Below are 23507 nucleotides of genomic sequence, written 5' to 3' on the forward strand. Positions count from 1 at the left end.
GAAGCCCCTCAGTGGACACCTCCATTTTTCCACCTCCCAAGACCCAGGAGGGCTCAAAAGAAGGCAACTCAGAAACCGGTGCTCCGCAGCCCGCCCCGGCTCTTGGCCCTTGGGGGCTCCCCGAGCTCTGCGGACAGGAGCCGAGGCCCCTCCGGGTTACCGGCACTCGGCTCCCCCAAGCTCGGCGCGCTCTACGCCAGCTGCCTCAGTTCCCTCTTCTGCAGAATGGGCGGGTGGCCGGGCCTCAGCGTCCGGGGGCGCTGCGGGGGCGGGGCGGCGGGTTCCCAGGGCGGCCGGAAGGAGTGTGAGTGCGGGGGCGGGCCCCGCGCCGCCCCGCCCCGGGGAGGGAGCCCGGGGCGCAGCATCCTGGCGCGAGCCTTGGCCCCCGCTACCAGTGCCGTCGGGGAAGGTCCCAGCGCGGACATGGCGTTGTGCGGCGCCCGCTCGCGCCCGAGTCCCCCGCGCCTTGCGCAGTAGCTCCGCGAAGAGGCGGCCTCGACGGTGCACACAGTCGGGCGGGAGGCATGGAGGCCGCGCACCTGCTCTCCGCCGCCGACGTGCTGCGCCACTTCTCTGTGACCGCCGAGGGCGGCCTGAGCCCGGCGCAGGTGACCAGCGCGCGGGAGCGCTACGGCCCCAACGGTGAGAGCGTGGGCCGGGCCGGGGCAGCGGGGGCCGCGCGTGCCGCAGTCTCAGTTTCCCCCCAGCACCGCGGCCGCGGAGCGGTCCACCCCCACATCCAGCTCTCTGCCTCCGCGGGCGGGCAGGAAGCGAGGGCTCCGGAAACCTCTGCAGATGCTCTTGGGGCACCCGGCGAGGCTGCGTGGCCACCTTTTCGAGGGGGGGTGCGGTGGGGAATGGGTTCCGGGTTCGGAGGCCGGACGCCTGGCTCCCCCTCCCTCTCCCCCTACCTCCAGGCCCAGGGACCTGCACGGTCCTTACAGGCTGAACACCTCCACAGACCCCATCCACTCGTGCAAGCCTTAGCCCATCCCCATCGGCGGTCAGAGATGGATCCCTGAGCCGCACTGCAACCCGCCCGCAGCGTGCAGGTGCACACACTGAGATCAGCTGGCGATGGACCAGCCAGGGACTCTAAGGCCCAACCTCCCAGCTGGCCCCTAGCGTCTCCCCCAGGGCTCAGTAAAAGACCCAGAAGCTGCAGCCTGTCAGCTGGTAGCCTTGGTGCCCCCACCCCCACCCCCAGATCTTCCTCTTTTCTGCAACCCGAGGCGGATGTGGCTGGCGGGAGTCGGTGGGGTTTTGAACTGCTGGGGCTGGAGACCCGCCTTCCTGGGGGTAGCAGATTCAAGGTCTCACTCTGGGAGGTGCCTGGGGAGGCCTTTCCTTCTTGGGTAACCCGGAGTGGTGCCTGCCCATCTCTGGGCAGGGAGGGAGCCTTCACGCTTTTGCTGTCTGGGTGGGAGCGGTAATATTTCTTCACCATCTTTAAAGGAGTATGGGATTCTCCACCTGCCAAAAGGCACAGTAACTGCAGGTACCGTCCAGATGTGGCCCTGGCACATTTGGAGGCCCTGTGAGGGTGGAAGATGTCGAGGTCCCCTCCCCAAGTCGCTTCCAGGCAGGACTTGCCACCCGCTTCCTACATCCCCAGTGTGTTAGGGGTCCAGAGAGAAATGTCTCCACTATCCCCAAAGTGCAGCCTGGACCTGTGTCCTTTCAGGATCTGGGGCCTCACCCTTTCAGAGTTCCCAGCTAACCAGAGGGGTCAGTGCTCTGGCCTGAGTGTCTCACTGCGCTGGGCTGGCTGAAAATTACAAAGAGCTGTCAGAAAGGGAGCTTTGGGTTTTGTGTTGGTTTATAAAAACCACCTCTTATATAAATATTATCTTTCTGGAGCAGAAATCCTTTTTCAAAAAAATTAGTTTCTATATTTAGTTGCGCTGTGGGAGGAACTAGGGAGATAAATATTATTTAATATCCCCCATTAGTGACTTGGCAGGGAGGGTGTCGTTGTCGCAGGAGAATGGGACAACAGGGCCTGTGCCCGACCCTGTGGGGGTGGTGGGGGTCAGGCAGCAGGTCTGGGGTTGCCCAGCCTCTTCTGTGCCGCTGCGGCCTCCAGCTTGGGAGTCCCGATTCCCAGGGGAGACTGGAGACCCAGCCCTTAGTTCTGCCTCCAGAATCACACAGATTCTGCCCTGTGTGGCCCTAGGCAACACCCCGCTCCTTTCTGGCCCCAGTGTCTTCATCAGTTGAGCAGAAGAGGGGCTGACTGAGGCAAAGAGAGCCCCTAGTTCTCTCCATGCTGTTTTATCTGGGCGAAGGAATTTGGGGGTGCCTTGGCCACTAAGCACCTGTGTGAGATGATGGACAAGGATGTTGGTGTGGTGTGTAGGACCACAGAAAGGTAGATGAGCATGAGGAGGGGGTACATCAGAAGGTGTGCATTAGGAAAATTTTGGAGGCCATTGATAGGCTCCCCTGATTCCTCTGTGCTAGTAGTAATAAAAGCTAATGTTCACTGAGCACTTACTATGTGTTGGGCACTTTTCATCTTTTATCTCATTTCTTCTCCAAAACAACTCTATGATAAACAACTATTGTCATCCCCATTTTACAGAGGAGGTAAACTGAGGCATCAGGAGGTTGGACAGCTTGCCCAAGGTCACACAGCAAGTGGTAGTGCTGGTTCTGGGTGCCTGCCCCTCTCTGGGCCTCATTTTCTCTGTCTGTACAAGGGGGTCCCAGGTTCTCCAGGCTCTGGGGTCCTGGTGTTGGTGCCTGTGCTAGGAGGAGCTGGGGTCAGCTAGGCAGGAGCTAATCCAGCTTTGCCCCCAGCCCCCACGGGGCCCCAGGGGGCGCTTCCCTTGGGTCACTGATGGCTTTTCCTCAGGGAGCATTCCAGGGCTCTGGAAGTGGTCAGGTGAGGAGAGGGGTGCCAGCTGCCCCTTTCTGCCTCATACTCTCCCCATCCAGCCTGAGCCTGAGAAGGCGGCATGGATGTCCTCTAGTCTCTACCTGCACAGCCTCTAGGGTGAGGCTGACGAGGTTTTGAACCGTGCAATCCTGGATAAGCCACTTCGTCTCTCTGCCTCGGTTTCTTTATCGCAAGCGAGGCTACAATAGGACCCATGTCATAGGGTTGTTTGTGAATGTTCGTGTTCACCAGACCATCCCTTCCTTGTAGCAGAAGAGGCTGGGCCTGGCTCCCAGCCAGAAGCTGGGTGGCAGGGTGGGCGGGACCTGCAGATGGAGGGGAACACCCCAGAGACTAGTGTCCCCCTCACCCCAGGAGTCTATGCACCTGCAAGGTCGTTAGGGCTGGAAACCACAAGGAAGTTATTTGCTTAAGTCCTGAAGTTTGCAAATTATGCCAGCAGGAGGGAGGAAGGGAAGCCGGGCTGGGCTCCCGCCCTCCCCCCTTCCCCCCTTCCTCCCTCCTTGGAAGTGGGGGAGGGGGCCCTCAGCACTGCTGTCAGTGAGGATGCCAGCCACCTGGGAGTCCCCCATACTCACAGAACCCAGGCCTAGAGATGTGTCCTCTGAGGCCAGAACGGGGCAGTGAGTGGGATGCTTCCGGCCCAGCACCTCTTGTAAGCCTGCCTTTCTCTGCAGGTCCCAGACACGCTCAGGACTCAGTTTCCTTGGGGGGTGGGGGTGGGGATGGGGGTGGGGGCTTCCTACATCTTTTCAATTTATCATTTGAATAAAAATATACACACAGTACAACATTCAAAGGGTTCAAAGGGTATACACAGTAAAGTCTCCCCACCCCTGTCCCCAATCACCCACTCGCATTTGTCCCCCGTGTCCCCTTCCCAAGATATTCTGCGCACATACACATCTGGATCTGTGATCTATGATCTTTTTTACACACAAGGGAGTGTATTGCGAGCTGTTTGCCCCTGCTTCTCACGTGACAAGCACTCTTGGAGATGGCGCCATGTCCAGCATCCTTGGGCTTCCTAGTGGTGACGCAGGGTTTCATTGTGTGGCTGTCCCAGCGCGTCCACCCCGGCTGTTGATGGGTGCTCTGGTTGTTCGCAGCCTCCGCTATCACACATGTTACAAGGCATATCCTAGTCCCTACGTCATTTCACACACTTGTGAATATCCTCAACGGATAAATTCCTAGAAGTGGATTTGCTGGGTCAAAGGACGTGTGTAATTTAGCTTGACAGCTGTTGCTAAATTGTTTTCCATCAAGTTGCACCAATGGACCTGCCTGTTTCCCACCTCCAACGCAGTGGATTTATTGGGCATTTTGATCTGTTTCAATCTGATAGAAAAGTGTCCTCTCATGGTTTTACTTTGCATTTCTCTGCTTACAAGTCAGGTTGGGCATTTTTTCATATATTTAGGAATCATTTGATTTTCTTGTGTCGGTGAACGGGCTGCCCATCACTTTTGCTGGGTGTAAGCCAAGGTAGGAGGCAGAACTGGGTTGGGCATGTCCTGCCAATTGGGCCAACACCCAAGGGCCCTGGAGAGCTCAGTGATGTGAGAGTCAGGAGAGATTCCAGGAGGTCTCCAGGGGTGGTCTCTTTTCAGGGTAGCTGGGGGAGGGGACTTGATGGGCTGGCCGAGCCTCCTTTCCCGGGCTTCTCGCTGCCGATCTATGCAGTGGGTATGACAGCCCCTGAGCTGCCAGGTGGGAGGGATGGTTTGGATTTAGATTCCTGCCAGGGATGTCAGCTGTGGCCTTATCTCCTGCCCTTAACACAGGCCCCAGGTGGCTGCTGGAACTCTGGGGAAGCCCACAGAAACCAGGCCAAGAGGAGGGGGGCCCGTCAGGAAGGAGGAGGGAGTGAGATCTGAGTGGCCCACTGGCTGGGTGGCCTGGGGCATAGTTGCCCTTCCTTGACCTCCGTGTCCTCAATAGAGCAGAGATTGGACCTCGAGGCCCCCTCAGGGCTTTTTGGATGTGCAATGGCTCTTGGATCTGAGAGGGGGGAGGCTTGTCTGCAGAGATTTGGAAGTTCCAGGTCATTCAAGCTTCACTCTGGTTTTCACACTCTTGTTGGGCAGCCTTAGAGCCCTCTCCCAGGGACAGTATCAGGCCTGTCCTCTCGGAACCCCCCATCGCCTTGTACCAGAAATTCCCTGAGGCAGGGCAAGGTCTGCCCACAGCACAGCCGGTACACAGATGCTGAGCCAAACCTTTGCTAGGGTGTTTTAGTGCCAAATCTGCCAGGTAGGCTGCGGGCCCTGCAGAGCAGGACACGTACCCCAAGGCCCCCTGCAGCGTGGGGCCAGGTTATCCACTCTAGGTGGGCCCTGGAGACCTGGGCAGGGCCAGGTGGGTTGGGTGAGGCTGCCCAGCAAGGGCCTCTCCCTTATTCTGCAAGTGACAATTTAATTGCTCTGTAAATTTACCTTTGAGGAAGACCTTGGTAAGCACTTGCCTCTCCCAGCTGGAACTGACATTTAGAAGCCGAAATACCAGTTTTCAATGTTGGGAGAAGGAAAGAATCAAGAAGGGTGAATTAGGGGAGCAGGTGGTGCTTGGAGCCTGGGGGCAGCCCTGGGCCTCAGGGGCTCTGGGCTGTGGGCCCAGGGCACTGGCCCTAATCGTGGGACAACTGAGTAAACAATTCTGCAAAGCTGTGTGTGGACGCAAGGGTAACCCAGCCCCTCCCCACCCTGGAGGCACTCCAGTCGGGGAGGGCAGCCCCCATGCTGATAACTGGTGAGAGAGGGACAGGGTGCTCAGGGGACCGGGCTTTTCTGGGAAGCCTTCCTGGGAAGCTGGGGTTTAAATGAGGAGTTGGAGAAGGGTACCCTGCACAGAAGGAATGGCCCAAATAAAATCTTGGAAGGGGAAAAGCTTCAGCAGAATCAGGGGAGGTGGTGGCAATCCTGAAGCATCTCACTTGACTGTCAGATGGACAGAGGTATGTCTAAGATATGGGAGTGGTTCTGGAAGGATAACCTGGGGCAGATCCAGGAAGGCCTTGAAGGCCATGCTAAGGTTGGTCTTTATTCTGCAGGCCAAGGAGAGCCGCTGAAAGTCTATGAGCCCAGCAGAGGCAAGGTCCTTCATTCATTCATAGGTTTTTATTGAGCATCTACTGTGTGCCAGATATTGTTGCAGATGCTGGGGTCATTGCACTTAAGAAAGTCCTGCTGTCATGGAGCTTACATTCTATAACTATCATTATGGCTAATTTTTTTGGAGCATTTACCATGTGCTGTGCATATTCTGAGTGTTTTACTCATAGCATATCATTTAATCTCCACACGAACCTTATGAGGTAGTTACGACGATTATCCCCATTTTGCATATGGGGAAACTGAGGCACAGAGAGGATGACAGAACTACCAAGAGCTAGAGCAGGATTTGAACTCAAGCCCTCTGCACCAGACTCGTTGCTCTAAGCCATGAAGCGTCTCTGATGATATCAGGCCCCCTAGACCAGCCCCACATCAGCCATCTGTGGGTATGGGCCAGCTCAGTTTGGCAGCAGTGACCCAGAGCAAGGGTCGGCTGGAAGAGGCCATTATATGAGAGGCCCAAAGGTCTGCTATTCCAGAACAGCGGGGGCTACATGCCCTGGACTGGCCCAGCCGGGACATTGGAGGGAGCAGCACCTCCGGTGACTGCCTTTGTCTGGGCAGCCTGGCAGAGCAGACGGCACCAAGAGGTGGGCATCTGGCACTGCTGAGGGCCCGATGCCACCATGTCAAGGGGAACTGACTTAGCCCCCAACATATAGCCTGGGGATATCAAGGGGGAACCAGAATCTTGCAGGGGTGCCTGGGGGAGGGGCTGGACTTCTGTGGCCCTGGGACTCGGTCTTATGAGAGGAAAATTGGGTTGTTTGGGGTTTGGGCAGGATTGGAGTTTGAAGCAGACCAGGCCCAAGCAGGCAGGGCCTCGTAACCCCCAAAACACCCCCTGTGAGAACAGCAGAGCCTTTTGGACCGGGATGATTTTGGCTGGTGGCTCTGGGGCCACAATAGAAGGATGAGTTGATTGATGGGATGAGGGTATCTAGCCCAACAATCAGGACATGGGACACCAAGTTTTGTCAGGTGACCCTGGCTAGGGGAGGTAGAGGAACCAGGGTAGGGAAGGCAGGACAGTCTAGGAGTTAGCGCAGGAGGTCCTGAGCAGGGAGTTGAGAATTAGGCTGTCTGAGCTCGAAACCCTTTCTGGCCACTTCCACTTCCCAGCTGTGTGAACATGACCTAGTCACCCAACCTCTCTGGGCTTCAGTTGTCTACTTTGTAACGTAGGGATAATAATTGTATCCTTCTCAAGTTGTCTGAGAGTCACAAGAGAGTAATGCCCACGAGGCGTTAGCATGGCACCTGGCACACCCCACACCAGTCATTCCACTGTAATTATTCTCACGTGCTCGGCACAATGCCTTCCCGTTTATCTTTGGACATAATGGAGGTAAAGCACCTGGCACACAGCTTGGTACGTAGTAGGTGCTCAGTAAATGGGGCTTTTATTAATAGTAATGATAATCCTCACAGCAGCCCTTCAGAGTGGGAGCTGAGTACCACATCTTCCAAATGAGACTCAGAGCCCCCCAGGGAGCCAGCTGCTCAGGCAGAACTAGAAGCACATGTACACAGGGTGCCAAAAAAATATATACATATTCTAAGAAAGGAAAAAACTTCAAAATTGTAATACTCAATGTATACCGATAATGAAAGATAAATACAAGAAATACAAGTCACGTTTGACTTGTGCAGTTACAAGAGGTGCTCAAAGTGGTTACCGTCAGCATCCAGACACTTCTGATTACGGCGAACTACTGCTTGAGCAACATTGACCAAAGTGTCCACTTGTATACCTTTTATTGGCACCTCTGGTGTGTGCGTGTGTAGGATGGGCAGGGCATCTGCTGTGACATCATGGCTGGCTGGGTGGAAGGGGAGCCTTGTGGTAGAAGCCAGGTGTGGGGAGAAAGGTGTGTTAGCCAGGACTGACTAGGTGCTGCTGCTGCAGTAACAACTCCCAAATCTCAATGGCTTAAAACTATAGAGGTCATTTCTTGCTCATGCTGTATATATCAGATGCAGGTCACCTGGGGGCTCTGTGTCTCCTGCACTCTGACTCAGGTTTGCAGAGCAGACACCATCTCACAGGTTGCTGGTTGCTGCAGCAGAGGGACAAAGAGCCCCAAATCTGCGCGGTCCAGTATGGCAGCCACTAGCCTTATGGGGCTATTTATATTTAAATGAATGAAAATTAAGTAAAATTAAGTAAAATGTAGCTATTCGGTCACACTAGCCACATTCCCAGTGCTCAGTAGCTTCATGGGGCTGGTGGCTACTGTATCAGACAGTGCAGCTATAGGGTACTTCCATCACCCGGAAAGTTCTGTTGGATGGCACCCTTCTAGAGAGTCTCCCACCGGCAGTTCAATGCTCCTGTCCAGAACTAACACATGTCCTTCCTTTCATGACTCACATACAGGGGCTGGGAAGTGCAGTCCTAATATGTTCCCCCAACGTGGGGAGAAACAGAAGTACAGCAAGTTCTTAGTTGACGTCACTGATAGGTTCTTGGAACTGCAGCAAAACAATGTATAACAAAACCAATTTAACCATAGGCTAATTGATAAAAATAAGAGTTAAGTTCTTGTGCCATTCATCAGTGTTATAAAGAAACGACACTGAACAAAATGATGTTATTCAAGGACCTGCTGTTTTGGGGGATCAGCATAATGACCACCAAATAGTGGATCCAAGTCAGCTTGTGGGTCATAGAGCAAAAGGGGAGACCCAGGTGGAAGGGTAGAGATAGAAGTATTTGAGAGACTGACTGAGGCAGGCAGAGCCAGGTGGCTTGGGAGGGGACTAGAGCTGGTATGTGTGTCCCATGACATGTCCCAACCCCAGACCTCACCCTTGCCCAGAAAAATGCCCTAAGTAATATGATAGCCTACGGGCCACATGCCTGACAGAGGGAGGGGTGAGGGAGACAGCAGGGACACAGTTCAGGAAGTCTTACAGATACTCTTCCTTTGGTCAGGAATCTTGAAGATACCACGGAAGTGAGGGTTTTAGGCATCTTGTGGATAGAGCACAGCACAAGCAGGCTGAAATGCGCCACGAGGTTGACACAGTTCTGTGCTGAGGCTGGGGCATGGCCAAGATGACCTCGAAAGGACCCTACTCCATTGGAGAATTGGCCCAGAAACCAGGCCTGGCCCTCCCCCCACCTTTCCTGTTCGCTACAGCTAAATAGATCAGAAGGAAAAAGTCTGTTTGATTTTAATCTCAACGCAGGACACTGGAGATTACATTTTCCACGGAAAATGTCAGCCATTGCCTAAAATAGGACTTTGGAGAAAATGCTAGAAAGTGTATTTTTAGGTTCTATGTTTCCCTCCTGGAGTCCTGCAGTCCAGCGGGCTGCTTGACACTCTCCACAGTTCAGCTACCAGGTGCGGAGCCCAGACCTTCCAAACAGATGGTCTGGGAGAGGTCTCCCACAGGACAAAACTGATTGCAGGCACTCAAGCCAAAACCAGGTGGACAGTGCAAGTACCTGTGTCAAGCAGGAGAAGGAAGAGAGAGCCAGCCTGGCGTGCGGCCTCAGAGTCTGAACAAGCTCCTGAGTGATGCCAATGCTGCTAGCCTGGAGTCTGTCCTCTGAGGAACAGGGGACAGGAAGCAGGGCTTCGTTAGGTTGGTCTGGGTGGAACCCCAGACCTCAGCAGGGCCTGAGCCCGCCCTTTGGAGGGAGAAGCCTATCGGAGGCCACCCTCTTCAGCTCAGCTCCCGTCCCTTCCGGCAGACCCACATAAACACACCTACTTGCTGTGTGACCCTGTTCAAGCCACTTCTCCACTCTGAACCTCAGTTCTTGCACCAGTGCCTCCCCAATAGGCTGTTAGGAAGAGTCAAAGACTTCAGGGACCAAGGCAGCCAGCTCCGCCTAGAACAAAAGGTGCTTCAGGAAATGTAGGAGATAAAAATGGAGCCCACGAACTGACAGCAGGTCCCGGTGGTGTTTGAAAACATTGTTCTTCAAAATGTTCTGTGGGTCTGAGTGGGATTGGGCATGTGGGGTGGGTCTTCACCGAGTTAGCCTGGAATGCAGGGCCTGGGAGGGGACAAGCTGAGATTCAGCCTCTAGGAGCTGAACTGTACAGGGTTCCTCATTGCCTGGGATGCTGGGGGCTGGGGTTGTGTCCAGGGAAAGCCCCCCGGTGAGGTGGGGCTCAGAGGGCTGGCTGTAATGCAGACCTTGACTCGGTCCCATGTCACATGCAGCCCGAGCTGATGTTTGCAACTTGAGAGAGAGACTGCCTTGCTGTGGGGGTGGAAGCATCCGGGCTCAGACCATCCATTCTGTGACCTCAGAAAGCTGTAGGGACATACCTAGGCCACTGTGGTAGCGTGGGTGGGCACAGTGGGGAGGGGCTGCCCAGACTCCTCCAAGGCCCATCGCATAACCCAGGCGTCTCTTGTCTCCTCATGGCTCCTGTGACTGATGGATCCCGCAGAACTCCCAACCGAGGAAGGTGAGGCTTGGGCCAGGGCGGGCTGCGAGGCCAGGGGGTGACATCCTCGGGCCAGTCACTGTCAGATTGTATCCTCCCCTCTGGGACAGAGTGAGGACCTGCTGAGCCCCCAGCATCGCCCACCTGTGCCTCTCAGGGCCTTGGGCTCTCCCTCTTTGAACAGTAGAGGGAGTGGGCCGGGTGGGCCCCAAGGCTGACCCAGCTCGGAGTGGGGGGGGCAGGCCCGTCCGTCTGGGGTGCAGGCCTCACACAGTGTTCCCTTTCCCAGGGAAGTCCCTGTGGGAGCTGGTGCTAGAGCAATTCGAGGACCTCTTGGTGCGCATCCTGCTGCTGGCTGCCGTGGTCTCCTTTGTAAGTAGGGTCCCCGTCCTGCTCCATCAGGCAGCCTGAGGAGAAGTGGGGAGGGCCAGGGCAGGGCAGGGCGTGGCTCCGAGGCCCAGGGTCCGGACACAGGGCTGTCCTCTCAGCTGGGGGCACCCCTGGGCCCCTCCGCACCCCTGCCCTGCTCAGGCGTCCGCTTCCCTGTGAACCTTTGCAGTCCTCCACTGGACCCTCCTCCTACCTGCCCCTCCATCCTGTCTGTCAGGACGCCTGAGCCTGCGCCTCCTGTCTTAGCGCAGGGTTTCTCACCCTCAGCACTACTGACATTTTGGACCAGATGATTCTTTGTTGTGGGCCTGTCCTAATCACTAGACTATTTAGCAGTATCCCTGGCCTCCACCCACCAGATGCCAGCGGCACTCCCCAGTTGTGACGGTCAAGTCTTCAGAAGTTGCCAAATGTCCCGTGGGGAGGGGGGGACAAGATCACCCTGGTTGAGAGCCCCTTCCGTGGCCCCCGCTGCCTCTCAGAAGACTTTAGGCCTTAACCTCTTGCAGCCTCCTGGGGTACTGCTCCCCGTTGCGCTTGCCCCACTCCTGCTGCCCATGGCCGTGGGGCCAGGCTGGAGCAGTGGAGGAGGGGACAGTGGGTGCCATGAGTGGGGGAGGGGGCAGCGGTTGTCATTAGCAACAGAGACCCAAAGGGTAATACAGAGGAATGGCTGCCCTGAGGGCGGCCGTGATTCCTGCTCCTGACCCCATGCCCAGGAGGGCCGGGGGAGGAGACCTCATCTTGGTGACTGACGTGGAGTGTAGGAGCAGCAGGACCCTGGCTGGGACCAGTTCTTCCCCTGCAGGCAGCTGTGTCTGTCCCTCCTGTCCACTCACTTTCCTTGTGGAAACCAAGGACTCTTAACAGAGACAAAAAAGTCTATGCAGCTGAAGCTGAGCTGAAAGGGTGCTGGTAGACCTCCACAGTACAGATGGACACACTGAGGCCCATGGAGGGGAGAGACAAGTATCCACTTGGGCCAAGAGGTGGGAACGAGACTTGAACCTGGTCTCCCACCTCCGGGCCGGGGCTCTGGCTGGAATCTTGCTCCTCTGGCCGTGGATTTTGAGTATGAGCCTGAAGCAGGACCACCTGGGCTTGTTAAAACAGACTGCTGGGCGCCACCCCAGAGTTTCTGACTCAGGAGGTGATGCATGTGTGTAACAAGTTCCCAGCTGCTGCTGCTGCTGGTCTGGACACCACACCTGGATAACCATAGCTAGGCAGACAGTGAGACCTCCAGCTGGCAGCTGTACAGTTGCCCCACATCACTGAAAGTTGGCAGGTGGCACTTGAAGTGTGGCGGCCACTACTGTTAGGGGCTGGGTGTCCTGAGCCAAGGCCTTCTCAGAACAGCCCTCTCCAAGCCCAGGGCTCCCTCGGGGCATCTCCCCCAAAGCAGGGGAGCAGACAGGAGACCCAGAGTACAAAGGAAGTGGTGAGCAGACCCTGGCTCACAGCCTGGCCCAGACTCACCAGCTCTGATCCCGCAGGTCCTGGCCTGGTTCGAGGAGGGCGAGGAGACCACGACAGCCTTTGTGGAGCCCCTGGTCATCATGCTGATTCTCGTGGCCAATGCCGTCGTGGGCGTGTGGCAGGTGGGAGGCACAGGGGTGGGGCTGGGCCCTGGGTTCTCGTGGCTGCTGGGTGTGACCTCTACCTAGTACGAGTCCTCCAAGTCCTGCTTCCATCTCCATCCCAAGCCCCAGGGATGTCGCTCCAAGGGGGTGGCCTGCTGGGACCAGCAGGGACAGACCACTGCCTGCCTCGTGTTCTGCAGGAACGCAATGCTGAGAGTGCCATCGAGGCCTTGAAGGAGTATGAGCCCGAGATGGGCAAGGTGACCCGCTCGGACCGATTGGGCGTGCAGAGGATCCGCGCCCGGGACATCGTCCCTGGAGACATCGTGGAAGTGGCTGGTATGCTGGGGGCCTCCTTGCATTATGTCGCACTGGTGAGCCTGTCCCTCTCTACGCTCCTGTCTTTGTGGCTGTATATGCAGAGGGGTAATTGTCAGATTCCTCCAAAGCTCTTTGGCCCAATGCCTGCTGGACAGATGAGACCGTAGGCCAAGGAGTGGGGTCCACCTGAGGGATCACCGTTTAAGCCTCCGCCTCTCAGCCCTAGCCTTGGTTCCTAGGAGCCTGCCTGGCTTTCTCGGGGGGTGGTGCCCAAAGCCACACTCAGCCAAGCCATGTTCTCCCTGCAGTGGGAGACAAAGTGCCTGCTGACCTTCGTCTCATCGAGATCAAGTCCACTACTCTGAGAGTCGACCAGTCCATCCTGACGGGTGAGGCCTGGAGGCCGGGCTGAGCAGGGGCTGGGTCCAGGGATGGGGGTATCTTCACGTGGGGCGTCTCATTTCTCATTCTACAACCAGGTGAATCCGTGTCTGTGACCAAGCACACAGATGCCATCCCAGATCCCAGAGCTGTGAACCAGGACAAGAAGAACATGTTATTTTCTGTAAGTCCCTGGGGCCTTTGCTTGGAAAATGATAATAAAAATGATTCATTCAGATGAATCAGTTAAAGCCCTACAGGGAAAAAAACCTCATCGATTGCTGACAATGCATATAAATTTGTAGTAAAATACTAGCTTGTGTTTACTGAAGCCTGTGCCTGGCACTGTTCTAAACCCTTTACATGTATTCATTTATTTAATCCTCACAGCGCCTTTGAAATAAGTGCTCTCGTTAAGTGTATTTTCCAGGAAGGAAACAGGTACAGAGAGGTTAAGTACGTTGCCCAAGGTCACACAGCCAGTGAATGGCAGAGCTGGGATGTGAATTCAGACATTCTGACTCCAGAGCTCTGCCTCTCACCTGCTAGGCTTATCCTGCCTTAATCTGGAGAGGGGTGGCGTTTGCCTGTAATCACGCAACAGAGAATCTTCTAGAGGGAAGAGGGTTGCCAAAGTGGTGGAGGATGGCAGGAACAGTCCATTTCTCCAATGGGAAAACCAACCCCCAAGGCCAGACACCAGGCCCTCCTGGCTCATTTTAGGGAGAGTGATGGGTTCGGCTTTGGTGGGAGTGATCTGCCCCAGTGGCCTCAAAGGGACTTAACCAGTGATGCTCACAGGCTGCCCAGAAGCAGCCTGAGGCCAAGCATGGAGGTCACAAGGATGGCCCAGCCCAGTCGGCAGTGGCGCAGGGCACCAAGTTATAACTTGACAGAGAACCTCCCCGTAAGTGAACAGAAATGGAGAAAGTGAATTTCATCCAGAGCTCTTCCTGAGGAGAGCACCCTGCCTAGATGCAGGGGAGCCTTGGGGTGGAGAGGGGACCCCAAGGGGCATGCTTAGGCGTCAGCAGCTGTCACTAAGGAGCTTTGTAAGGAGGACGCTCTGGCTAACTGCTGGTCATTTCCTTAGCTGAGGGCCCTGCAAGTGGGAGCCGGGATCTGCATTACTCAGGGCCAAAGAGAAGCTGCGGCTGCCACCAGCACCCACCCTCTCTCCAGCCAGGCACAGTGCACGTGTCTGCAACGGTACTGAATTATTAGCCTCCTCAGAGCAGCTGCGTCTTGGGCCTCTGTTGGACCACTTTCCAAAAGAGGACATAGAGGCTCAAGGCTGGCCGGCCCTTACAACAGGATTTAGGGAATGGATGGGCTTCAGCTCAGGTCTTCCGGATTCTTCAGTAAATATTTACGGACTGTTTACCTGGGATCGCAGTCAGCTGCACTCCTGTATGGCCACATTGGTTGTTTCTGAATCGTGTTTTGATGGCTTGGTGCTGTGCTGTGCTAGCTGATCATCCTGTCAGTATTGGCCCGGTGCTTCCTCTGTGCCAGGTCCTATGCTAGGCACTGGGAATGCGGTGCTGAACCAAGTCCCTGCCTTCATAGAGCTGACACTGTCATGGGGATGACAGCAATCACTCAGTACCACATAGCTGCGTAAGTCTAGGAGCCCTAAGTGACATGGAGAAAAAGCGAGCCAAGCAGGGGAGTAAGAGCCCTGGTCTGGCCTGCAGGGGTCAGGGGTCCTGGGCCCTGGCTGGGGTGCTAAGTGGCCCTTCCCTCATTCCTCCCTCGGCCAGGGCACCAACATCGCATCAGGCAAGGCAGTGGGTGTGGCAGTGGCCACAGGCCTGAACACAGAGCTGGGGAAGATTCGGAGCCAGATGGCGGCTGTGGAGCCCGAGCGGACGCCGCTGCAGCAGAAGCTGGACGAGTTTGGGCGACAGCTTTCTCATGCCATCTCTGTGACCTGTGTGGCTGTGTGGGTTATCAACATTGGTCACTTTGCTGACCCGGCCCACGGCGGCTCCTGGCTCCGCGGCGCGGTGTACTACTTCAAGATTGCTGTAGCCCTGGCCGTGGCCGCCATCCCCGAGGGCCTCCCGGCCGTCATCACTACATGCCTGGCGCTGGGCACACGGCGCATGGCACGCAAGAATGCCATTGTGCGGAGTCTGCCCTCTGTGGAGACCCTGGGCTGCACCTCAGTCATCTGCTCTGACAAGACGGGCACACTCACCACCAATCAGATGTCTGTCTGCCGGGTGAGTGTCTACAGCCAGCTGGGAGTCCTGCTGGTGTTGCTGTGTGATGCCCAGCAGGCTGGGCTCCCTTTCTGGGCTGTTCCCTGACTCCTTTTTGGCCGGGGATGAAGGCCAGAACCTGTGCACTGTCCCATGGTGGGGAACAGATCCAGGATTTCATGGGGCAGCGCAGCAAAGCCTGGTGGGACATGTGTCACTAGCACCCATGGGTCAATGTAGGGCCCATCTATGAACTTCAGTTTCCTCATCTGAAGTTGGGGTGTGCGAGCCCTGCCAGTTAACCAGAGAGAACACGGGAGAGGGTCAAGTGCAGCCTTAGCATCTGAACCAAGCTGGGCCTGAACCCAGGTTCTATCCTGCTCCACCATGACTCGGCAGTCAGCACCCGTCACCAGATATGCCAGCTCCAATGACCCGGGAAGAGCCAGGGCAGGAATTATTCATTCCCTGGTACTTGATCCCAGATCCTGGGCCCACTGCCCACATGCTCCAGGGATCCTGGCTGAGACTCCAGCAGACCCATGGGGCAGACAGTAGGTGGGGTGATGGTGAAGGTTGTGGGTTTCCTATCCATCCCGGGTTCTCCCATCACTCCTCCCCCAATCCTGCTCCCATAGTCTGCCCACTAGGCCTTGGAAACCCAGGCTGTGTATCTGAGACCTTAAAGCCCCATCAAAACCCATGAGAGGCTGCCGCAGGAGAGGGGGCACCAGCAGCTAGACTGTGCTGCTAAAATCCCTAGTAGGACTTCATTTGAACAGTGTGGTCCTTGACAGAAATAAAGACTTGAAGAGCGCAGTATAGGGAAGTTGTAGAGACCGTACATGCTCAATGAAGGGCTGAGAAAAACTTGACTCCTCAGAGGCTATGCTGGTGGGAGGGCTGCCTCCTGGAGCAGGGAAGAGAGCATGAAGGAAGGGACATTTTTTGAGCACCTACTGGGTTCTGGGCTGGCCATAGGTTTGGGGATATGCAGTGAGGCAGTTTCCAGGAAGCAAGAACTCTCTCCCTAGCAGAGCTGGCTGACAAAGAAACGGTCTTCCCTGGGAAGGGTGAGCCCCCATCTGGGGGGTACACAGGTAGGGGCTGGGTGACGCAGCAGGCCCTTACTGTCCGTAGACACCTTTGGGCAGGAGGGGTCTGCCCCAGAGTGGGGGATGGGTTTCCTCCCTTTGAGGCCAGGAACTCATCCCCTTGAAGGGAAAGGAGGGGCAGCTGGACTCTGTTCCCACTTTCTACCCGTGTTACCAGTGGAGAAACAGGCTCAGGTGCTCAGCCAGGGGTCGCACAGCGAGATGGGCAAGGATCCAGGCCTCCTGCCCCAGCTCAGGGTTCTGTCAAGCTGGGAGCTGCCCCAAGAACAGGGAAGAGTCTGTCACAAACCCCTCAGGGGTCCAGAGCAAATGCACAAACCCGAGCTGGACACACGGGGGCAGAGCAGAGGCCCCCACTCAGCCTGAGCTCTGTACTCTTACGCTGCAGCTCCGAGACCCTCAAGGAGGGAAAGCCACTGGCATCCCTGAGGGCCCACAGGACCCCAACCTGGGGTCAGGCTTTATTCACATTGGCTCTCCAGGGTGGAAGGAGGTGAGGGCTCACTTCAGCGTGCCCCTGTGTTCCCCATCCCCAGATGTTCATTGTAGCCGAGGTGAAAGCGGGCGCCTGCCGTTTGCACGAGTTCACCATCTCGGGCACCACATACACTCCAGAGGGCGAAGTGTGAGTGCTGGGCATACTGGGCAAGAGGGCGCGGGTGGTCGTGGTTTCCTGGTGGACCAGGTTACATAGGACAGCTCTGGGAGTTATCAATGAGTGCGTCCTCCTGGAGGCGGGACCAAAAGGCTGGCCACCTCCCAGGGGCGGGGCTAAGGTCCTTTTACTAACCTCCTGGTTGGTCAGGCGGCAGGGAGAGCAGCTGGTGCATTGCGGGCAGTTCGATGGGCTGGTGGAGTTGGCGACTATCTGTGCTCTGTGCAACGACTCAGCTCTGGACTACAACGAGGTGAGCCCCTGCTCCCTGTCATGACCTCTCTGGTGTCCAGGCTCCCAGGACGGACCCTTCTTTCAGAGCCTCAAAGCTCCCAGGGTTGGTGGTTCCTGCCCCTTGGAGTACCACACCCCAGGAGCACTGCCACCCCTGCCCACCCTCCGCTGCCACTCCTCCTTTTTCATCTGACTGGCGTCTGAACTGGGCACTGGGGCTCTTGACTGTAATGTAAGGGGCTCAAGGGCCTGAGGGAAGAGATGTGCGGTGTAGGACTCACAAGGGGGTTTAAAGCGTAAGGCGCAGCCCAGAAAAGGCCACCGGCTGTAACAGCCTGATGTGAGTTAGGCATTGAATGCTCTTCCCTGTGGCTGAAGCAGGAGGAAGCTCCTCTCTGAGGGGAAGGACTGACCTGGCCACACCAAGTCAGGCCCAATGCCAGACTGAGGGCAGTAGACAGCCACTGGAGGGTTTTAAGCCGTGAGTGATACGGTCAGATTTACATTTACAAAAGACCGCCCAGGCTTCTGTGTGACGGACAGAACAGACAGGGCAAGACTGGAGCCAGGGAGCCCTGTGTGGTCATCCAGAGAGAGGCTGGCTGAGTCCTGCTCAGGGAGCTGGGATAAGGCATAGGTTGAAGAAAGACTTAGGAGCCCAAATCCTGGGACTTGGTGACTGGTTAGGTGAGAGAGGGTGAGGGTCAGGGTAGCTTCTGTTTGCTGCCCGGCTGAGACTATTACTAACTAAAGTGGCAAATGTAGGGAGAGAGGTGGCCTGAGGGTCCCCAGGGGTAAAAGTCCAACAGGCAGCGAGTGGACATGTGGGCTTGGAGTCTAGGAGAGAGGTTGCAGCTAGTCTGGGCACTGGCAGTCATGAGCCTGTGAAAGGCGGAGGCAGGGGGCAGAGGAGGCCTCGGGGAGAGAGGGTGGGAGGGAAGGAGTGAGGCCCTGACAGCAGCGTTTAGAAAGAGGAACCTGGCAAGGAAGACTGACAAGGAGCCAGCAGAGAGCAAGGCAGAGGGCAGGTAGCGCATAGCCATTGGTGTCGGGAGAAGGGAGGGTCAGAGGGGAAGGTAAGCATCAGTGCCAGACACCAGCCAGACCCCAGGTCAGCTGGGCTGAGAAGGGCCCACGGGCCTGGAGCAAAAGAGGTTGCGGGGAACTGGCAGAGGGAGCTCCAGGGGGCAGGGAACGAGTGGGAGGTGAGGCTGCATGCCCTTCTGGAAGCTGCCTTGCCCCTCATTCCCTGTACTCTGGGCCCCACCAGGCCAAGGGTGTGTATGAGAAGGTGGGAGAGGCCACGGAGACAGCCCTGACTTGCCTGGTGGAGAAGATGAACGTGTTCAACACCGACCTCCAGGCCCTGTCCCGGGTGGAGCGAGCTGGTGCCTGCAACTCGGTGAGTAGGGTGAGGGGCTCAGGCCACAGGCTGCGTGGCTGGGCCTTCTGGGGCATCTGGAGAAGAGAGAGAGGAGAATGAAGCCTTGGGAGGCTTCTGGAAGGAGGAAGGACCTCAGACCCTAGTAAGACTTGGCTAGGGAGAAGAGAAAAGAAAGGAAAAGGCTGAGTGTGGTCAGTGACTTGGATTTGGGAAATGCACGGCATGGTCAGGAAATGGCAACTTTTTGGCATTTCGGGGACTGGAGAGGGAGATAGAGGCCTCGGATGCCAGGGCCAGAGAAGGATAGACACCATTCTGCAGGGAGGAAGAGTCTTTTCATGGGGCCGGGAGGCTGGTGAGAAAGCCGTGAGAGCTGCTGGCTCTGCCCCTCACACCCTAACCCACCTGGGCCCTGCAGGTCATCAAGCAGCTGATGCGGAAGGAGTTCACCCTGGAGTTCTCGCGAGACCGGAAGTCCATGTCCGTGTACTGCACGCCTACCCGCCCTGGCCTGGGTGCCCAGGGCAGCAAGATGTTTGTGAAGGTGGGACCTGCCTACCTAGGGTCCTGGGGGACCTGGTCTCCAGCCAGAGTCTGCGGCTGTGGGAGACAAAGGGAGGTGTGAGGCCCACGGTCAAAGCAATGCATCCAGAAGGAGGGTGGTCAGCCTGCCATGGGGAACTGGGAGCAGGACCCAGGGCTGGTGGAGATCAAGCCAGGGTCAGAGGCCGAGGCCTGCCCCTCGCCACGGCCCCAGCTCTGGGCTGACAGGCACTGCCTTGCCCCATGACCTTGGGGTCACCCATGATCCTCCATGCGGCTTGGTCTCCCCATCTGAACAGCAGGGTCAGGCTAAAATGTCTCAAAAGCCCTTAGCCTCTGACTGGGGGTGCTGAGGTGGTTGGTACCCGTCTTTGGTGCTTCGTGTTCCTTCCCAGAGAGGAAAGGAATCAGCCCCGTCCAGACCTCTGCCCACAACACCTCCTGCTGCTTTGGAACCGGAAGTAGGAATCACAGCCCTAACTTCACCCCGCAATGGAGGTTTTGGCCCCTTTCGAAATGAAAAGGCTTCTGTCTGGGAAGCTTGAAAATGTAACAATGCCCTTTGGGGAGAAAAAGAAGGTACTGATGGAATATGTTCAGAGGCTATTCCCAGGCGTGGGGTGATGGTCCGAGGTGAGACCTTGAGGCCACTGAGGAGTTTGTCACCCCCAAGACCACCTTCCCAAGAGCCACGCCCACCACACCCTCTGCATGGCTCTATTTCTGGTCCGCAAGCAGGGCTCAGCCTGCCTTCCGCTGCTGATCCCTCTACAGAATTGGGATCCTGGTAGCACCAGGCTGGCAGGGAGGCCGGGCCTGCAGGAGGGCTGTCATTCCCACCCCACCCCCATAATAATCTAGCAGGCCTTCTCAGCTGCTGACGGGCTGGTGGGAGGAGGGTGCCGCCCCCAGGGTGGCCAGGACCCGCTCCCCTTTTCCCTTTGGGTTTTCTCACAGTGGGGCCCACTTGGTTCCGACTCTGGGCTTTCAAAGAATGGATCCTGGCCCATGCCTTGCTGTGCGTCCCCTTCAGTGGCCTTCCTCTACACCCGGGCCTCAGTTTCCTCAATTGGGCAGGAGGGAGAGGAGGGGTCCTGGGTGACCAGTTGCCTCTCTCCTCCCCAACATTGCAGGGGGCTCCTGAGAGTGTGATTGAGCGCTGTAGCTCAGTCCGCGTGGGGAACTGCACAGTACCCCTGAACACCACCTCCAGGGAGCAGATTCTGGCCAAGATCCGGGATTGGGGCTCAGGCTCAGACACGCTGCGCTGCCTGGCACTGGCTACCCGGGATGTGCCCCCGAAGAAGGAAGACATGCAGCTGGACGACTGCAGCAAGTTTGTGCAGTATGAGGTAGGTGCAGGGCCCCAGGTCTGGGAGCCGTGTGTTTGCCTGCAGCAGCTGGGCAGGTGGCAGGTTGAGGATGGGCCCAGGCCCCACGTGCATCTGCCCCCTCCCTACAGACGGACCTGACTTTCGTGGGCTGCGTGGGCATGTTGGACCCTCCGAGGCCTGAGGTGGCTGCCTGCATCGCACGCTGCCACCAGGCGGGCATCCGTGTGGTCATGATCACAGGGGACAACAAAGGCACGGCCGTGGCTATCTGCCGTCGGCTTGGCATCTTCAAGGACACGGAGGATGTGGCGGGCAAGGCCTACACGGGCCGTGAGTTCGATGACCTCAGCCCCCAGCAGCAGCGCCACGCCTGCCTCACCGCGCGCTGCTTTGCCCGTGTGGAACCTGCACACAAGTCCCGAATTGTGGAGAACCTACAATCCTTTAATGAGATCACTGCCATGGTGAGGCCACAAGACGAGCCTGGGGGAGGTGGTGAGGAGTGTGGGCAGCGCTTGCCACAGGGCTTGGAAAGAAAGAGCAGCCTGTGCAGCCCCGGCTTCTGCTTCATTCTTATTTTTTCCAGCATTCTGTTACAAAAACATTCAAACACAAAGAGAAATTGAAATACTTTTCGAGTGAGTGCTTGTATGTCCACCATCTAGATTCTACAAACATTTTATTATACTTTCTTTATCACATACCTATCCCATCTGTCCATCCTCATTCCATCTTTTCTTAAATGCATTTCAAAGTAAGTTGTAGATATCAGTATACTTCATGTACTCTAGAAAGCAGTATTTGTGGCTCTATTTTTTTTTTCAAAGGTTTTTTTTTTATTGGGGAGTTGGGGGGATGGGAACAGTGCTGGGGAATTGGGGGAAAGGGAACAGACAAGTTGCTGTCGTTTTGTTCTTCAGTCTAGTTGTGGAGAACGGTGCTTCACTGGCCCATGTTGGCACCATCATTGCGCTCTTCCCCAGGCGAGGCAGATCAGTCGCCGGCTTCTGGACGGCCGCTCACAGCGGCTGCTGGCTACACACGGTAGCCCATGGCAACCCACTGCAGCAGGGGCTGCAGCCTACGCCGTCGCCGGCGACTCATGGCAGCCCAGCTCCAGGTTGAGCTGTTGTTCACCATCTTAGCTGTGGAGGGCAGTGTCACTGGCCCTCATATGTGGGATCCGAACCGGGGCCCTCTGGCGTCCCAAGCCAGTTCTTAACCATCTCGCCACTCGGCTGGCCCCTGTGGCTCTGTTATTTTTCCTGTTTGAGGTAAAGCTTGCATGCAATGAAATGCACAAGCTTCAAGCATGCCATTTATTTGATGAGTTCTGATAAATGCACACACCTGTGTCACCCAAATCCTTATCAAGATAGGGAACTTTACCATCAACCCATGAAGTTCCCTCATGCTTCTGTCCCATCAGGCCCCTCTCCCACAACAGGCAATTGCTGTTCTGTTTTTCTCCATCAAAGATACTTTTGCCTGTCCTAGATTTTCATATGAATGGAATCATACGCTATCTACTCTTTCATGTCTGGTTTCTTTCTTTGGAGATTTATCCATGTTGTGTGGGTAACAGTTGATGATTGCTTTTTTTATTGTAGAGTAACATTCCATTGTGTGAATATGCCACAGTTTATTTATCTGTTTACCTGTGGATGGACATTTGGTTTGGGCCCAGCTTTTGTTCTGTCTCATTCTTGATTGCTGACCTGTTCGTCAACACTGATCTGATTTTTGACCTAGACCTCAACCCTGACCTGGCCTCTGTTATTAATGTGACCTCCAAGCTAACCCAATCCTTTACCTTCACCTTAATTCTGACCTATGGCTCAGCCTTGACCTAGATAATGAACTAGGCACCAACCTTGACTTGACTACAACTAAAACCTTGTTCTTGAACTTATTTTTTGACCTTCACACAAAAGGTCCCTGATCTTGATCTTGAGCATCTTAGTCTGATTCTTTACTTTGAGCTCAGCCTTGATATGGGTTCTAGTTTTGACTTGGACCCTGACCTGATCCCTGACATTGATCTTGATCCCTCTAGCCTAATACTTTGTTACCTCAACTTTGATCTGGTTTCCAGTCTTGACCTTGACTAAACTCCAACTTCAACCATGACATCACTCCTGATATGGACCATAGCCTTGACTTGGCTTCTGACTTTGACTTGACCTTGATTTTTAATGCTGAGCCTGAGTCCAGTCTTGACCCTGACCTTGGCTCCAGCCTTCACCTTGACTACAACACCTAACCTGGCTGTTGATTGACCTGGGCCACAACCTTGACCTCATTCCTGACTTAACCTTAACTTTGTCCTTAACATCAATTCACATCCAACATGAATTTCATCCCCACCCTCATCATTGACCCACTCTTATACCCACTCCCACTTCACCATCTTCTCTGACCTTAGAGAAGACCAGATCTTTTCCCCAACTCTGTCCTTGTTTGCACTTCTTGCCTTCTCTTTAGCCTCATCCCTACAGTTTCTAAGCTCATGGCCTCACTATTTGTTCTGTCCAACTGTCTGCTTCCTCGGGGACATCCCCTAAACTTGGGAATAGGCTGAGTTGAGGGGAGTCGGGGAGGTGGAAGGGATGTTTCTCAGGTGTGAACCTCCCTAACCTGGCCTCCAGACTGGAGACGGGGTGAACGATGCTCCGGCCCTGAAGAAAGCAGAAATTGGCATTGCCATGGGCTCCGGCACAGCCGTGGCCAAGTCAGCAGCAGAGATGGTACTGTCAGATGACAACTTTGCCTCCATTGTGGCTGCGGTGGAGGAGGGCCGGGCCATCTACAGCAACATGAAGCAATTCATCCGCTACCTCATCTCCTCCAATGTCGGCGAAGTCGTGTGGTGAGGCCCTGCGTTCTCTCCTCCTGGTCCTCTGGACCAGCTCTGTGTCCTTGAGACC

The 23507-nt window shown here is 55.9% G+C and overlaps 1 protein-coding gene across 2 annotated transcripts in view; it reads left to right on the forward strand.

Annotated features, from left to right (window-relative positions):
- The first annotated feature begins 336 nt into the window (after positions 1 to 336).
- The window catches only part of ATP2A3 (ATPase sarcoplasmic/endoplasmic reticulum Ca2+ transporting 3), a 34360-nt gene continuing 11189 nt past the window's right edge, over positions 337 to 23507 (forward strand). For both annotated transcript variants that reach the window (XM_019659880.1, XM_019659881.1), the window contains exons 1-15: positions 337 to 642; positions 10437 to 10454; positions 10723 to 10805; positions 12320 to 12424; positions 12607 to 12745; positions 13036 to 13116; positions 13207 to 13292; positions 14872 to 15336; positions 16967 to 17055; positions 17236 to 17338; positions 18590 to 18721; positions 19122 to 19247; positions 20380 to 20598; positions 20709 to 21044; positions 23229 to 23449. In XM_019659880.1, the coding sequence (XP_019515425.1) occupies positions 525 to 642; positions 10437 to 10454; positions 10723 to 10805; positions 12320 to 12424; positions 12607 to 12745; positions 13036 to 13116; positions 13207 to 13292; positions 14872 to 15336; positions 16967 to 17055; positions 17236 to 17338; positions 18590 to 18721; positions 19122 to 19247; positions 20380 to 20598; positions 20709 to 21044; positions 23229 to 23449 (2321 nt within the window). In that variant the 5' untranslated portion in view covers positions 337 to 524. The remainder of the gene's footprint in view (positions 643 to 10436; positions 10455 to 10722; positions 10806 to 12319; positions 12425 to 12606; positions 12746 to 13035; positions 13117 to 13206; positions 13293 to 14871; positions 15337 to 16966; positions 17056 to 17235; positions 17339 to 18589; positions 18722 to 19121; positions 19248 to 20379; positions 20599 to 20708; positions 21045 to 23228; positions 23450 to 23507) is intronic.

This window comes from Hipposideros armiger, unplaced genomic scaffold, assembly GCF_001890085.2.
Source record: "Hipposideros armiger isolate ML-2016 unplaced genomic scaffold, ASM189008v1 scaffold_304, whole genome shotgun sequence".
NCBI lineage: Eukaryota > Metazoa > Chordata > Mammalia > Chiroptera > Hipposideridae > Hipposideros > Hipposideros armiger.